This window comes from Stegodyphus dumicola, chromosome 2 (genome assembly GCF_044657685.1).
Source record: "Stegodyphus dumicola isolate Sdum_Otavi_A_Nest chromosome 2, ASM4465768v1".
NCBI classification, from domain to species: Eukaryota; Metazoa; Arthropoda; class Arachnida; order Araneae; family Eresidae; genus Stegodyphus; species Stegodyphus dumicola.
The window spans coordinates 259,137,037-259,153,228 of record NC_140769.1 but is presented as its reverse complement, the minus strand read 5'-3'; the positions used below and the strand labels follow the sequence as shown (position 1 = coordinate 259,153,228).

The following is a 16,192-nucleotide window of genomic DNA, read 5'->3' as shown; positions in this document are numbered from 1 at the left end:
TTGATAGAAATGTTTACTAAAGTAAACAAATAAATATTAAGCTCTTTTTATTAAATTTTGATACCCTTTAGATCATGATTGCTCTTTATTTCATAAATTAATGTTTCATATTTTTAATTGTATTATTTCTGCATTCCATCTTACCAGATTTAAATCGATGATCTATAACCTGGAAAAAACCCTAATCCAGAATCGCCAAAGTCCCGATGAGTCCGGATTACGGACTTTGTACTGTATTCTGCTGTATAGAGAAGAAATGTTGTAACAGATATTTCACAGTTATTAGATTGAATATTTCGTGCATAAATTTGTAAAAAGGTACAAGTGCTGATGAAGAGAACCTGTGAAATTGTCCAGTGGAGTTTATCACATACATGAATATACATTATTTTGTAAGATACTCTATCATGCAATTTTAATATACTCTTTTCAGAAATGGAACTCTTGTTGATGATCGACATATATTTGTGGATCTTGCTGGTGCCCCTGGCGAAAAGAGAGCTTATGATGATAAGCGAACAATTTTTGTTGGAAATTTGCCATTTGGTAATGTATCTATTTCAATTTCTTTCTTTTTTATTTGTTGATATTTTATAAGTAGCGTGTTTTTTCTCCCTGTCTCATCCAAAATTTGTATTATTTACTTAATGTGAGTAAAAGATGATCTCATATATTTCAGGCCTTTTTAACTTTCTGTCCAACCCCTTTTCAGACACTGCTGAATGTGTTTAATGTTAATAAAGTTCTACTTCATTACTTCTTTAATTTGAAACTTTCAATTTTTCATGCTATTCTAAGAATTTTGTAGTTTCATGTTAAAGTTATTGGTTCTCCTCAAAAATAATGCTTTTCCTTGTTAAGAGAGCAAAATCAGTTTAATCATAGAAAATCTTTGTAAGTCCAGTAAACTCATTTAATAGTTCTTCAAAATTTAACAGTAGTTAAAATAAATAAATAAATAAAAAACCTAAACTGACCAGTCCGCACTGGAAGAGATTTAAAATGTTAATTCGAAATAACTCCCCTCCCCCTTTCTGGATTAGAAAAATATCATTTCTCATTCAAACAGTCTCTGTGCGAAATTGCAAACTTAAGACAGTTGCATATAAAAGACAATTAAAAAGACTAAGACAGTTACATATAAGAAACAATTGAAAACACAACACCAATTGTAATTCCAAAAAAAGAGACTTTCACCCAAAGAAGATAATGCTATATATATATTGGAATATGGATAGAATTATCTATCATGAGTTGCTTCCTGAAGATCTGATATTATCACTAATCAGTGGTATTGAGGACTAGTGACATGACTAAAGCATTTTTTTCTGATGAAAAAAAATGTGCACTAGCTAACAGAAATGTTTACTTTTCATCATGATATTGTGCTCAACTTAATACAACATGAGAAGCATTGTAAAAATTAAGGCAGTTTGAATGGAAAATTAGGACTTACCTATCATATTCATTTGGCTGAGTGTGAATAGTTTACCATCTTTTTTCATAACCTTTTTGAAATATTGTACCTGTAGGGAACTCAGTTCATTGTACTAAAGCACACAAAATTATATCACCAGGATTAAAATTCTGATGGGCACAAATTGTAAATAATAGTGATGAATGTATCTTAAAATTTAATATGAATTTTTCAAAAATTTAAAATTTATTATTAAAAAAATTGCATTTACTTATGAGATAATATTTTGGAAATTCTAAAATTCAGTAGTACTAACCACTATATTTTGGTATATTCAAAGAACAGAGGGAGTTCCCCCCCCTTCATAAATGTTTTTAAGTTTGTTTTGTTTAATCTTTTAATACTCCATTGACTATTTTCAGATTAAAGTTTTTTAAGCAAAATTACCTCTATTTAATTCCTTTGAAATTTTATTTAAATTCCTGGAGTAGTTTGTAAATAATTATAATAGATTATTTGCAAACGAAATGCATTACTAAATATTAGAAGAAAATTTAATTTGCTGTTGAAAACTCATATGCAAAATATAATTTTAAAAATGAGTATGTGTTCATTGTTGTTCTCAAAGAACTTTGATTTGCACGTGGGAAATAATCAGTAATAAATTTTCAGTTGAATTTTGGTTTATTGGGTTTCCAATCATATCCTGAAAAGTATGTCTTTTATCTAAGTACATGAAATAGGTTTGCAAAATACACTCACTTCCAAAAGTTAAGCACGGAGAGGAAAATGCTAATTTCCAGAAGTCAATCAGAATTGAAGAGGATGCAATTCGTTGCAGAGGTATATGGAAGTATGCAAATATGTTAGGCAACAACCAATTGTGCTTTCATGTCAAGAAATATGCAAAAAAGCCAGTCTTATAAGAAGCCAGCTTTATGAAGGCTTACAGAAGTTGATTGTAAGTGCTGATAGAAGGTGTTTAAAAATTTCATACAATTTGTTTTCAAGACATACGTGTTTCTATGACTTCCAGAAGACGAATGGAAGATTCTGAGCGCTGGCGCGTTGTGGGGCGCAATGAAGCAAGACGGTCGATCACAGATGTTACTCTTTTCTTCGGTGTTCATCATTCTGTAATTTCACGTTTATGGAAACAATTTCAAACCACAGACAGTTGTCCGAAGTCCCATAGCCGGTCACCCAAGAGTTACAACCCCCACTGAAGATCGATATATTGCTATTGCAGCCAAGCGGAATCACAGAGCGACCTCCACACGTGTGACATCTATAGTTACAGTGTCCATTGGTAAGGCGATATCTGCAGCTACTGTACGCCGACGATTACATACGAGTGGACTGTACGCCCGGGTACCTCGAGTTTGTGTTCCTCTATTCGTCCAATCAAGAGGGGGGGCACGATTACAGTGGTGCCGGGAACATGTCAATTGGAATGTGTCCGACTGGGGCAATGTCATGTTTACTGATGAGTCAAGATTTTCTCTGGAGCCAGATGACAAGTGTATAAGAATATGGTGTTAACAATGAACGCTCAATCAGTCCCAAAACATCACCGAACATCACGCATTCCGAGGCGGAAGCATTATGGTGTGAGCAGGGATTTCATTAGGATACTGACCTGCACATCTTTAAATGGGGTTCTTTGACAGCTGTCCGGTATCGAGATGAAGTCCTAGAACCCATTGTGAGATTTTATGCTGCAGCAGTTGGCCCTACTTTTGTTTTAATGAACGATAATGCACGTCTCCATCATCGATGACTACCTGGAGAGTGAAGAGATTGCACGGTTGGCATGGCCAGCATATTCGCCCGACCTTAATCCCATTGAAAATCTTTGGGATGCTTTCGGCCGTGCTGTATCTTCATGTTTCCCACCTCCAGCCACTCTTATTGAGCTGGAAACTGCTCTACAAAAAGAATGGCGATTGCTTAATTCTGTGGTGGTTGACCAACTAATTGAAAGCATGGTCACAGGGTGTAAACTTTGTATACAGATGAGGGCAGGAGATCACATACCCTATTAATGTCCTTTTTTTTTTTTTTTTTTTTTTTCATTTTATGCTGTTTATTTTTACTTTATGCATAATTCTGTTTAAGTCTCCAGTATGTCATTATCTGATAACTTACAAAATTTAATATTTCTGTATATAATTATTGATTGTGTTTTATGCATAAATATATATGCTACTTTTCTGCCGAATTTTGTATCAATCAAAGCAGTTTTTTTTTTTTTTTTTTTTTTTTTTTTTCTCCTTCCATTTTACATCTTTGTGCTTAACTTTTGGAAGTAAGTGTACCTTTTCACAGCTTTCTTGAAAAAATAAGAGTTTCAGCTAATAAAAAAGGTGCTTCATTTTAGAATATCAGGCAAACTAATCAAACAGGAATGTTAATTTAAGCAGTGCAATTAAACTTCATTAAGCGATAGCTCTTGAGATAGGAAAAATAGAGCTATTATCTGAAGGATTTGTTACTGGAAGTTGTAATCTTTAGCTGTGCAAGTGATCAAAATAATTAAATACATAAAATGAAACTGATTTAATATTTTGCAATATACATTTTAAAGCATTTATACAAAGGAATAAATTAACAGATAATGCATACTATTAATGTAGTAAAGAAAAATATTTTGAAATTAATGTTTGATTCTTCAGAAGCTAATGATAATTCTAAACTCAGTTTTATGTAAATCATCCTAATCTTTCTTTTCCTTTTTTTTTTTTTTAAAAACTCACCCATTTGAGGAGATTTCTTCATGGCCATTGTGGATTCTAAATAGCTGTAACATCCATTCAGATTTGCCATTTGTTCTTTCAATGTACTATAGACCTAACACTTTTGGTGATGAAGTACAAGACAACATTTGATCGTACGATTTTTCTATGCTTACCCTCTTCCAGGAAAAACTCTGCTATGCATCTATCTCATCCTCAGTTCTTTTAACAACAAAAAATCTCTGACATATTTTAAAAAATTTTCAATGTTTTTTCTAAAAATTGTGAAAAGTATTTGAATGGCATTAAGAATCAAAAGACAGGAATTTAGTTGTCATTAGTAACTTTGATCCAGTCTTTGAGTAGAAGCCTTTGATAATTATACTTGAAAATCCGAATAATTATTTTGCTTAATGACTTCAGAACGCATGTGCGATGATTTAAGATTTTGGATATGATCTCATTTGCTGACTGTCGCTTGATAATTTTATGAGCGATACAATAATCTCCAATGAGAACGGCTTTTTGTTTCTCATGTTGAAATTTTTATCCATTATCTTTGATTACTTTCTACACAAAGTTCAAAAGACATCCTCACTTAGAGTTAATATTGTGTTTGACAGACAGGAATTTCACATTAATATTTTTAAAGCACCTTGGTGTCAAATATTTGTTTGCATCAAGTGACTTCAGTTGTTTAATAATAATCATGTCTACAAACTAAAACACAATCATTTGTTTGATGTAACATTTTCAGTGATCAAGAGCAAAGTGTAAACCATGCTTCGAGTTCAAATATTTTGATATCTGTGTCCTTAAGGCAAGCAAACTGCTGCACATTTAAGAGCACAGTCTTTGCTTCCCCCCTTTCACTCACAGTGTGTTTTAGAGTGAATGCCGTATTTTTTAGTTAAAAAAACATTTCAATGTTGATACCAACGTAAAACATCTTTCAAAACTCACTTTTATCACTCTTCTATGGAAATAATGCACACTAGGCTTGTCTGACAAATAGCCAGCGAGCCACATTCTGCCTCACTTATTACCATTAGAAACTTTTTTAAGTTAATTTTAAGCATTCATAATAGTATGCAACTCCTACCTGCCTAGAAAGGGATGCTTTCATGGAGATTTTTCTGAGGCTCATATTCGTGTTACACTGGGGAGAACTATGTTTATGTTCCTGTATTCACTAAGATAAGGAAATATTCTATAACTTCTGTAAAAAGTGTTTTTTATGCAATGAAGGTGGACAGTTTGTTTTATACCAGTACCAGTTTTCTAAACACTTTGATACTCTCTCTGCCTGTGAATTGTTCTGTTCATCCATTAAAAATTAAGGATTTCCATTTCATTAATTATTTTTCCTCATATTTCAAGTATCATTTTAAGATGATTTTCAATATGAGCATATTTTGATTCCTGTCATTGCTAAATATTTTGAGTAATATATGTAAGGATTCTCAGCGTCTTGAAAATTCGAATTTTTGAAGCCTTTTGCTCTTCTTTTCATTGATCTTGTATAATCAGTAATTGAGTTTGTCTTTTGATGCAATAGTGTAATTAAAAGATGTTTTTGAAATTTTATGCTTTTTGATAAATTTTGTGTTTTTCAAATAATATAACTTTTAGATTTGACATGCACAAATACATTTTTGCTACTATTTTTGTAAAGAAACAAAGTATGTTTTATCTGTGTAATTCTGTTTCTCCAAAATTCATGAAAGAGAACTTTTGCTCTAAAATTTGTCTTCTTTGGAAAAGAAGAAGGAAAAATTAGCATAAAGCTTGAAATTTGCTCTTTTGGAGAGTAGGAAACATGATGGCTTCATTACAATGGGTATTCTCTTCTCCAAACGATGACATACTAATCTTTCTTTGTTACCTAACTGAGAAATTGGTTGACAGGCTGTTAAAATCTGAGAACAACAACTTTCCCTGCTTGGAGATGAAAAACAGAACTACAGTAGGAGTTACAGTGGAACTTGAAAAGTAATCAGTTTAATATAAACCTTCTGTGATAGAGGTTAGCATACCATAGTTTGCCTTCTTGATAGAGATTCAGGCTATATGCTAATTTGTTGGAGCACTAAAGTATACTGTATTTTGCAAGTTAATAGCTGCCAGTGCTTATGTATGCACTTTCAAGTTATTATTGAATGCATTCGTGTTGTTTGAGATCATGCTGCAGGTGCTGGTGAAAGAATTGCTACATTATATTTTGTGTGTGTATTTTATTCATAACATAAAAATACCATGCACTAAAATTATAAATTGCATTTTTTATATTTATTCTTTTGAATCTATTTCTTTCTTTTATATCATTTTATAGCATCTTATTTCCTTACTTTTGCATCTAATTTTAAGGTTGGGGGGGGGAGAAATTCTGTGGTGTTTTAGCCAGTGGTTATTTTATGAATGCTGCATTTTGCTTGAGCATATTGAAGTATTATTTAAATATTGCTAATTGTTGACCTATACTTTGAATAATGTCTTAACGATAATATGTCTTTTAATACTTTCAACAAATTTGTGTGTAATAAACAAGTGCCAAATATGTGTGTGATAAATAAATGCCAGTTTTTTATACTTGTCAAATTATTATTAGAATTTAATAGGATATTGTTACAGTTTAAAAAACTTAATTTTGCTCTATATAGCATTATGCAAATGAATATTAGTATATTTGCTGAAGCTGAAATTATTCCCTAGATTTATGGCTTATTTTGCTCTATTTGTTCCATAGCCTAAGAATACGAGTCTGTTGTAGATAAATGCAAAAAAAGGGGCTAGGGGAAAGAAAATTTAAAATTTAATATTTGCTGTTTGAATTGTTGCTACAAAGTGCATTTTTATAGTTATGAAAAATATTTAATAAAAGTTCTGTAAAGAGATATTTTATTTATACATAGCCAATGAAATGTCCATCTTTTGTGTATAAAATTCTGTTGATTTACATTCTTTTGCTTAGAAGCATTACATTATTTACATTTTTTAGATAGATATTTCTACCATATTGAACTATTTTCATTAACATAATTTAAATAGGTCTTAGTATATAACAGGTAAAGGAGATTTTTATGTGAGACAGCAAGATCAGAAAGGAAATAAAAAAAGGTTACAATAAATCTATTTTTAATTTAATTTATTTATTTTTAAGTTTGTTTAAGTAGATCATTGGGATCATTCATCCAGATTTGATTTAAAATTTTTAAACTTATGAAAAAAACGAGAAATTAACTTCAAGACTTTCTCCTATGTGTTTTAGGAGGTGGGCAGAAATTATTTTTTAAAGTTGTTCTCTAATTCATACTCTATAAATTATTGTTAAAAAAATGTCTGTAGGAGAAGTACCTTTTGTGTGAAACACTAAAGTGTAATAGAAGTATTGTCTTCAGTAAGGGTACCCATCATTGGCTGAAGATCATGAACAGTGTAGGTTCAACTAAAATTCAAATCCTGGCAAATGGATTGTTTGAATTGGGGTTTTAATGGTTTTTCTTCTCATGTGTGATGGAGTTTGAGTCAGTTTCCCTTAAAATGTTTCCCTTGAAGACATCCAAGTAGGTAGATAAGTCGAATTACTTTGCCTTCATCAACTAATGTAACCTAAATCTTCTGTAAAGAAAAGAATATATATATATATATATAATTTAACATTTTAATTTAACTAGAAGAGTATTGAAAAATATTTTCTATTTAAAAGACTATCAATAATTATTTTAAAATTATTGTATTCCTTTAATTTAATTTAATTAAAATTATTTAATTCTGTATAACTAAATTCTAGTGTACTGATAATTATAATAATAGTTACATTAAAATTCTTTAAGAGTAATTTTCAGCACTAATTTTTGTTTGTGAGAAAAAGCTTTAAAATATTGATTAACGTTTAATGTTCTTCTGCAGAGCTTGAAGTGAAGGAAGACTTTATTTCTAGTAATAATAAAATATTTGGCATGGACTTTTCTAAGTGAATTTTATTGAACATATGTGTATTTCTCTTATATTAATAAATGTTAATATCTTATATTAAATAGATGTTGAAGAAGAAACTATTTGGTCTACTTTTTCTCAGTGTGGGCTTATTGAACGCATTCGGGTTGTTCGAGACCGTATTACAGGTGCTGGTAAAGGAATTGCTTATGTTTTGTTTCACGTATGTATTTTATTCGTATCATAAAAGTACTATACACTAAAATTGTCAATTGAATTTTTTGTATTTTATTTCTTGAAACTTATTTCTTCCTTTTGTATCATTTTATAGTATCATATTTATTTCCTTACTTTTGTATCTAATTTTAAGGAGAGAAAAATTCTGTGAGGTTTAGACCAATGGGTATTTTATGAATGCTGCATTTCACATGAGCCTTTTGGAGCATTATTTAAATATTGCTAATGCTGACATATACTGTTGAACCATGTCTTAGTGATAATAAGTCTTTTAATACTTTCAATGCCAGGAACACAAATTTGTATTTTTCGTAACCAGTAGTTTCAAAGTCATGTTCATATACAAAAATTCATGTATGTTAGCACTTTCCATTATTCCATTTCTTTCATTTTTATCTCAGGATGTAAGAAGAAAAGGAGGATGAATGTGCAGTTTATTTTGCAGAATTCCAATTGTAGTTACTGAATATTATTTTTAATTTTGTTTGTTTTTGTAGTGTGAGGCATATTAATATAATCTTCAGATCACTAACTGCTATCTCAGAATGAAAAAACATTTATTTATTTATCTCTTTTTTTATGTTGAACCCTGAATTTACCTGTTATTTTCCCTGAATAGTACTCTAGCTTGTTATTTACCATTTCATTACCTCAAAGGAATATTGTTTGAAAGAAAGAGCCATAAAAATGATGAGTGAACTGTAATATATAATATTATAACTGTATTTATTAACAAGCAGAATTGGCTACAGAGGCCATAACAAATGAGAGCCACATACTGTCCACAGCAGTGGCTAATTTACAAAAGGGCTAGTGCTGAGGCCAAAAATGAATTAACACTGTGCATGTAATTTAGAGAAGTTCTGAAGCTTAGGAGGAAATTTAGGGAGTGTCCTTGTGACCTCTTGACTGTTACAAGAGTGGATAGGATTGAACATCCTGACCCACTTTGAAATAGCACTACAAAATAATTGCATAACTATAAAAATTGCCGAGATACACTCATGACCAAAATTATCTGTTCATGCATGAAATCATGGAATTCTCAGAAACTGTGAACTATAATTTTATGAATTTATGTGGAATGATAACATAATACATAACAGCAGAAAAATTTAAGAGCATATAACAGTCATATAAAGTAGTTAAAATGTTAATAATATGTTTCAAGAGTTCGGAAAAAAAAAATTAATGCTTACGAATTTAATATGGAATGTGATCTACCTTTGTACACACATTTTGCAGTGTTTTCATGCTGGCAATAGCATTGTTGAACTTAGTATCTAGATTAGTCACTGTTTAGAAAATTGAGTTTCATTCCTCCACCAATGTAGTCTTCAGGACATTTACACCTCTAGTAAGGATGGTATCTTTGTATAAGTGTTTATCCAAAGAAGTCCCTAAGTTGTATATCAGATTGAGATCAGGAGATTCAGTTGGCCGTGATACAAGGTTGTTCAATAAGTTCGCAGAGCTCCATTTATTCATCAATGTTAGACCTAAAACTTCAACGCCATTTTCATATTTGTTCTTTCTTAGGAACACGTCAAAAGTTTCATTTCGATCTGTTAATTTATTCATTGTTTAACCGCCCCTTATATCTAACGTGTTGTGCCTTTTTTCAGGTATGGATAAAATTGAGCAACGTGCAGTTATCAAATTCTTTGTAAAGAAAGGTTCATACCGAAATGGTGAGTGTGTTAGGTGAATCTGCTCCTTCAAAAACAATGGCTTGCAAGTGGGCTAGTTTATTCAAAAGTGGTTGTACCAGCCTGAAGACGATCCACAAGAGGGACATCCAAAAACTGCATCAACACTGGAAATCATCGGAAAAATACAAGATATGGTATTGGAAGACCGTCGATTGACTGAAAGAGATTTTACAGAGGCTTTAGGCATTTCATTGGACACAGTGAGCAATATTTTTAGTGTTAATTTGGGTTTCAAAAAACTGTGCAAAATGGGTGCTGCATGCTCTAACGATGGAGCAAGAGCACATTCGGATTCGACTTTGCCAGCAACGTTTGCAGCGTTTTAAGAAGAATAAAAGTGACTTTATCCGTCGATTTATCACAATGGATGAGACTTGGGTGTACCATCATGATCCTGAATCAAATTTGGAGCATTTTAAGAAGAATAAAAGTGACTTTATCCATCGATTTATCACAACGAATGAGATCCTGAATCAAAACAGGAGGCTAAGGAGTGGTGTGAACCTGGCTCTTCGGCGCCAAAGCGAGTTCGTGTGCAAAAACAGCCAAGAGGGTGTTAGCATCAGTTTTTTGGGATGCGAAAGGAATTTTGTTTATAGATTACCTTCAAACTGGCAAAAGAATTAATTTGGATTATTATTGTAACCTTTTGAATCAATTAGACGAAAAAATTCGTGAAAGAAGACCCAGATTACAGAAGAAGAAAATCATTTTCCGCCACAGCTAAAAAAACCATTGCTAAAATAACTGAATTGAAGTACGAATTGTTGCAACATCCAGCCTATTTGCCAGATTTAGCTCCCTCCGACTTCTGGCTCTTCCCACACCTCAAACAATATCTCCGTGGAAACTATTTTCTTCAAACAAAGAGGTAATAGCTGCCGTGGAGGGATATTTTGCAGAGCTGCAAAAAAACCACTACAGTCAAGGGATCCATAAATTAGAAGACTGTTGGAATAAGTGTATTGAAGTTGAGGGAAACTATGTTGAAAAATAGTCATTTTTACAAATAAAAATTTGTTTCTTCATTTCCGTTCCACGAACTTATTGAACAACCTGGTATTTGCTTAGTCTCTTCAATTTCAAGAAATTCGTCAACAGGTTTCTTCAATGTGGACTACCACTAACATCCATAAATAAAAGTCAGATCCATATGCACCTCTGAAGAGTCTTATATAAGGTAGTTGGACCTTATTCCTCTATCTCTGGCTGGTCACACATTCCGTGTTAAAATTGTGTAGAGGCATAAGTCTATCCATCATTATTCCTTCCCATATCATCACACCTGCATTACTGAAATAATCATGTTTTAAAAGAAGATTTTATGTTCCAGATTCCTTACAGATGTAAACATGTTTAGAAACAGGTGTTAAATTAAACTTTAACGTATTAGTAAAGAGAATATATGAGCATTGGTGTTCACTCTATTTTTGATATTCTTTGTACCAATTAAAATTATCCTTTTTTTGTTATAAAGACTGTAAAACACCTACCCTTGACTTATACAGAAGAAACTGTATACTGAAGTTCTTTTCAATTAAGCCTTCTGCATACAGTTTGCAGTTAAGCCTTCTGTATACAGTTTGCAGTGATACAACAGCGCTTGGTGTAATTGCTGGCTCATAGACCTACTGTTATTATGACAGGCAATTATTGCCAGATGTCAATCTTGAGAAGCAGTTGTTTGTTTGTAACCTCATCTAGGCCTCCTTCCAACAGTTACAGAATTCTGAAATTTTTTTCTGTAGCATAGAGACTGTTTATCTGAAAATATTCACACTTCTTGCTGCTTCCATGATTATGTGTCCTGCTTTTAAATGGCTGATGATTCACCACTTGACAGACTCTTCCAAATAATACTTCAAAACCATAGCAAACTGTTTTGAGTCATTACATTAAAATTAAATTTGTATTGCAAAAATTCATTCAGATATTCACTTTGCACTTCACACTTTATTCACTGTCAAATGATGTTGATTATCAGAGGTCGTTTAATCACCTTTGATTCGATAATGTTAACTTCACTTATCTTTCATATATTCCCTGTAAGAATGGCTTACAGTGATTTTATATTTCATAGAATATCTATAGTTTTGGGTATGTAAAGATAAATTTTGACATGAGTGTACTAAAATATATATCTGTTATGAAATTTATTCTTGAATATGCTATAGAATAAAATAGCATAAAACATTAACAAGCTGGTAATAGCGAGATACCATATAATGTGATTACATCAATAATATTATTCAGCAGGTAAGAGGCATATTTTTAGATAAACATCTTTTAAATATATCTGCAGAATATTTAACAGTTGCTACCTACTCTGTCCTTTTTACCAGCACCAGTTACAATTGTTATGCAATTTATTTACTGGTTTTCCTTAAGAAAGAGGCACAGCAAAATTATTATTTTTTTTAATTCTCTGAGGTGTAATGCTGTTAATTAAGGTTTTCCAGATGCAAGTTTTTTTTTTTTTTTTTTCCTCTCTCTCTCATTTTTTCTTTGTTGAGGGATCTGTCTGTGCAGTTGCATGCATAAGAAAGAGAGATAAATAGATGGATGCTGGAACTAAGGCTATTGGATAACTTTTCCAAAATGAAAGTATAAGAAAGCATTTTGTTGTAGCAGTCATGGTGCGTATTAGGACTGTATATTTTCATTAAAAACATGTGAAAAATAAACTGATAAATTATACTTTTATATGAACATTTTCGTTTAAACAATTTTTCTTCTCTGTTTTGCATAATACCACAGTATCACAGAATTTACTGGATATATATGAATTTAGAGTAAACTGCACTTAGCCCCAGACTGGTTTTAAAATTTTCAAAATAGCTTTGTAAATCTTGAAACATACTATTTGTTTTTTCGGTCATTAAATAATTTTTTTTATTATTATTTTGCTTACATGCTTGAGATTGTAATGGATTAAAAAATATGTTTACTTGTGTATTTTCCCCCAACTTTTAACACAAGGCTGTGATTTTTATTTTTATTTTTATTTATTTATTTATTTATTTATTTTTTTTAATTCATGTAACTTTTCCTTTTCTCAAGTCAGTCAGAAAACAAGCGTCTCAAAATTTTACAATGAGTTTATCCTTGTAGTGATTATTTTAGTAATTATTTGCTGATGGATTTTGGGTGTATGAGCTCTGACTAATGAAGCAGTTCTAGTGAAGAGGAATATCTAATGCTATTCTCAAAATCATTGCATGTGGGAAGATAAACTGTGCAATATTGACAGTGGCAGCAACTTGCAGTCTGTAGCAGACAACACATGTAGCAGTTCCAGCAACAGTGAATGATTTGAGTAGCAGTCAACAAAAAGTGTAGCCGAGGTTCAAGATAGAGAAAAGCATAAATGGAGATATTTGTATATTCTTATTTGGAATGTAAATTTCTTTCAAATAATCGTGATAGTTACTGTTAGTTTATCCATGATTACTTTTCATTTGTTATGTTCTTATTTTAAGTGCATCCTTCAGATATTAAATTATTCACATAATGTTCCCTTCTTGATTTTTGTTCAATAGTAAAAATGGAAGGAGCATGCATGAGTAAATGCCTTATTCATGAAACGTTTGCTGTGCTGCAAATGGTGCCATTTAATAATATGAATTATGATTTAACACAGTTACTGGTATAAAATAATTACTTTTGTGTGGTATTAAAATTTATTTGATGAGGTAACTATTTCCAAGAAAGCAATCTTTCATGACAAGTTCAAGAAGTGGTTTTCATTTGCATTATGTAAAGAAAAAATGAAGTCAGTTCCTCTCAGCCATTTATCTGAGGGGCAATATTTTGGATAAAACTAAGTGTAGTCACTGATATTTTATATACTTGCTGTTTTATTTGTAACAACAATATTATCTGCTTCTTTTATTAGCACTTCTCTTTTTTTAAATAGTCACAGCTTCTGTTGTAGAAGAAATATCTTATTGTAGTCCACAGGATTTTATCTTTTCTTTCGGTTCTAGTTAAACTGCGTGAAAACAAATTTTGAAATCAAGTACTTTAATCATTTTTAGTATTTTTTCTATGTGTTTAAAAAAAGTATTTTATATACACTGAAGTGACAAAAGTCATGGGATAGCAATATGCAAATATATAGATGGCAGTAGTATCGCGTAGAAAATGTATAAATGCGAAGTGCTTTGGCAGGGCTTTCATTTGTGTTCAAGTTATTCATGTGAAGAGGCTTTGACGTGATTATGGCTGCAAGACGAGAATTAACAGACTTTGAACACGGAATGGTAGTTGGAGCTAAATGCATGGGTCATTCCATTTCGGATATCGTTAGGGAATTCAACATTCCGAGATCCACAGTGTCAAGAGTGTGCCGAGAGTATCTTATTTCAGGCATAAAATCCCACCGTGGACAGCACAGTGGCCGACCACCTGCACTTAACGACCAAGACCAGCGACGTCTGCGTAGAGTTGTCAATGTTCACAGAAAGCAACACTGCGTCAAATAACTGCAGAAATCAATGTGGGACATACGAGGGACGTGTCCGATAATACAGTGCGGCGAAATTTGTCTTCCTTGAGCTATGCCAGCAGAAGACCGACTCGAGTGTCTTTACTGACAGCACGACATCGCCTGCAGCGACTCTCGTGGACTCGTGAGCATATCGGTTGGTCCTGAAACGAATGGGAAAACCGTGGCTTGGTCAGATGAGTCACGATTTCAGTTGGTAAGAGCTGATGGTAGAGTTCGAGTGAGGCGCAGACCCCACAAAGCCATGGACCCAAGTTGTCAACAAGGCACAGTTCAAGCTGGTGGTGGTTCCATAATGGTCTGGGATGTTTTTACATGGCATGGACTGGGTCCTGTGGTGCAACTGAACCGATCATTGACTGGAAATGGATATCTTCAGCTACTTCACTTACAGCCATTCATGGACTCAAACAACGATGGGATTTTTATGGATGACAATGCGCCATGTCACCGGACCACAAATGTTCGCGAATCGTTAGAAGAACATTCTGGACAATTCCAGCGAATGATCTGGCCACCTAGATTGCCCAACATGAATCCCATCGAACATTTATGGGACATCATTGAGAGGTCAGTTGGTGCCCAAAACCCTGCACCATCAACACTTTTACAATTATGGACGTCTATAGATGCAGCATGGCTCAATATTCCTGCAGGGGACTTCCAACAACTTGTTAAGTCCATGCCATGTCGAGTTGCTGCACTTCGCCGGGCAAAAGGAGGACCGACAAAATATTAGGAGGTATCCCATGACTTTTGTCACTTTAGTGTACTTGATTAAACTCTTCCCGAAGACAAATATTATATCAAGCTTTGATTATATTTTTAATGTAATATTTATTGAAATTGTAACAATGCAGCTGGGTTTATTTTTATTTATTTATTTATTTTTAGAAAACTGAAGCAAAAGAGAAAGCTCTGACTTTAAAAGATGTTGAAATTGGCAACAGAAATTTAAGGATTCAACCTGTAGAAAGATCTAACCACAAAAAGGAGGAAAATGCTCACAATTCCAAATCTTCCTTGAATTCTTTGTAATGAAATTTTTAGTTGTTTTTTTAATTCCATATGATAGTTTGCTTGTTTGTTTTTTACTTTGCTAATTAAAAATATTATTTTCTCAGCAAAAGCAAGGCTATAAGAATGAAGAGAAATCTGCAAAGGCCAAATAGTAGGAAGACAATAAAAAAGATGGAGAAGAAAATAAAGAAGATGCATAAAAAGAAAAAGATTGCTTCCCAGTTTAAAAATATGATTTAGCAAAATAAATTTGTATGATTTTTTAATCTGAAAAGTGTGCTCATTTTTTTTTTAAACAGATGCTAGGAATCTGTGCATATATGAAGTCTGATAATTGATTGTTCAAAAATAATGTAATATAATCAAATTAAGACTTAATAGTTGTAAGGTTTACGGAAAATAATTAAGTCAGAGTTACTATTAAAGCATTCTAGTTTTATCTTAAACCTGATATACAGTGTTCCCTCGCCACTTCTCGTTTCATGTTTTGTGGCTTCAGTGCTTCATGGGTTTTTCTACAATATTCATCAAAAAACAAAAATTTAAAAATACAACCAAACAAAGGGATGAGTTGACTCAGTGTACGAGTGGATTTATCCCTGTGAGTTTGATTGTTTGTGCATCATCG

General features: G+C 32.3%; 1 protein-coding gene across 2 annotated transcripts in view; it reads left to right on the top strand.

Annotated features, from left to right (window-relative positions):
- The window catches only part of LOC118182966 (uncharacterized), a 77,404-nt gene extending 61,566 nt beyond the window's left edge, over window positions 1-15,838 (top strand). For both annotated transcript variants that reach the window (XM_035352354.2, XM_035352355.2), the window contains exons 8-11: window positions 434-546; window positions 8,193-8,311; window positions 15,439-15,578; window positions 15,669-15,838. In XM_035352354.2, the coding sequence (XP_035208245.1) occupies window positions 434-546; window positions 8,193-8,311; window positions 15,439-15,578; window positions 15,669-15,804 (508 nt within the window). In that variant the 3' untranslated portion in view covers window positions 15,805-15,838. The remainder of the gene's footprint in view (window positions 1-433; window positions 547-8,192; window positions 8,312-15,438; window positions 15,579-15,668) is intronic.
- The last annotated feature ends 354 nt before the right edge of the window (window positions 15,839-16,192 follow it).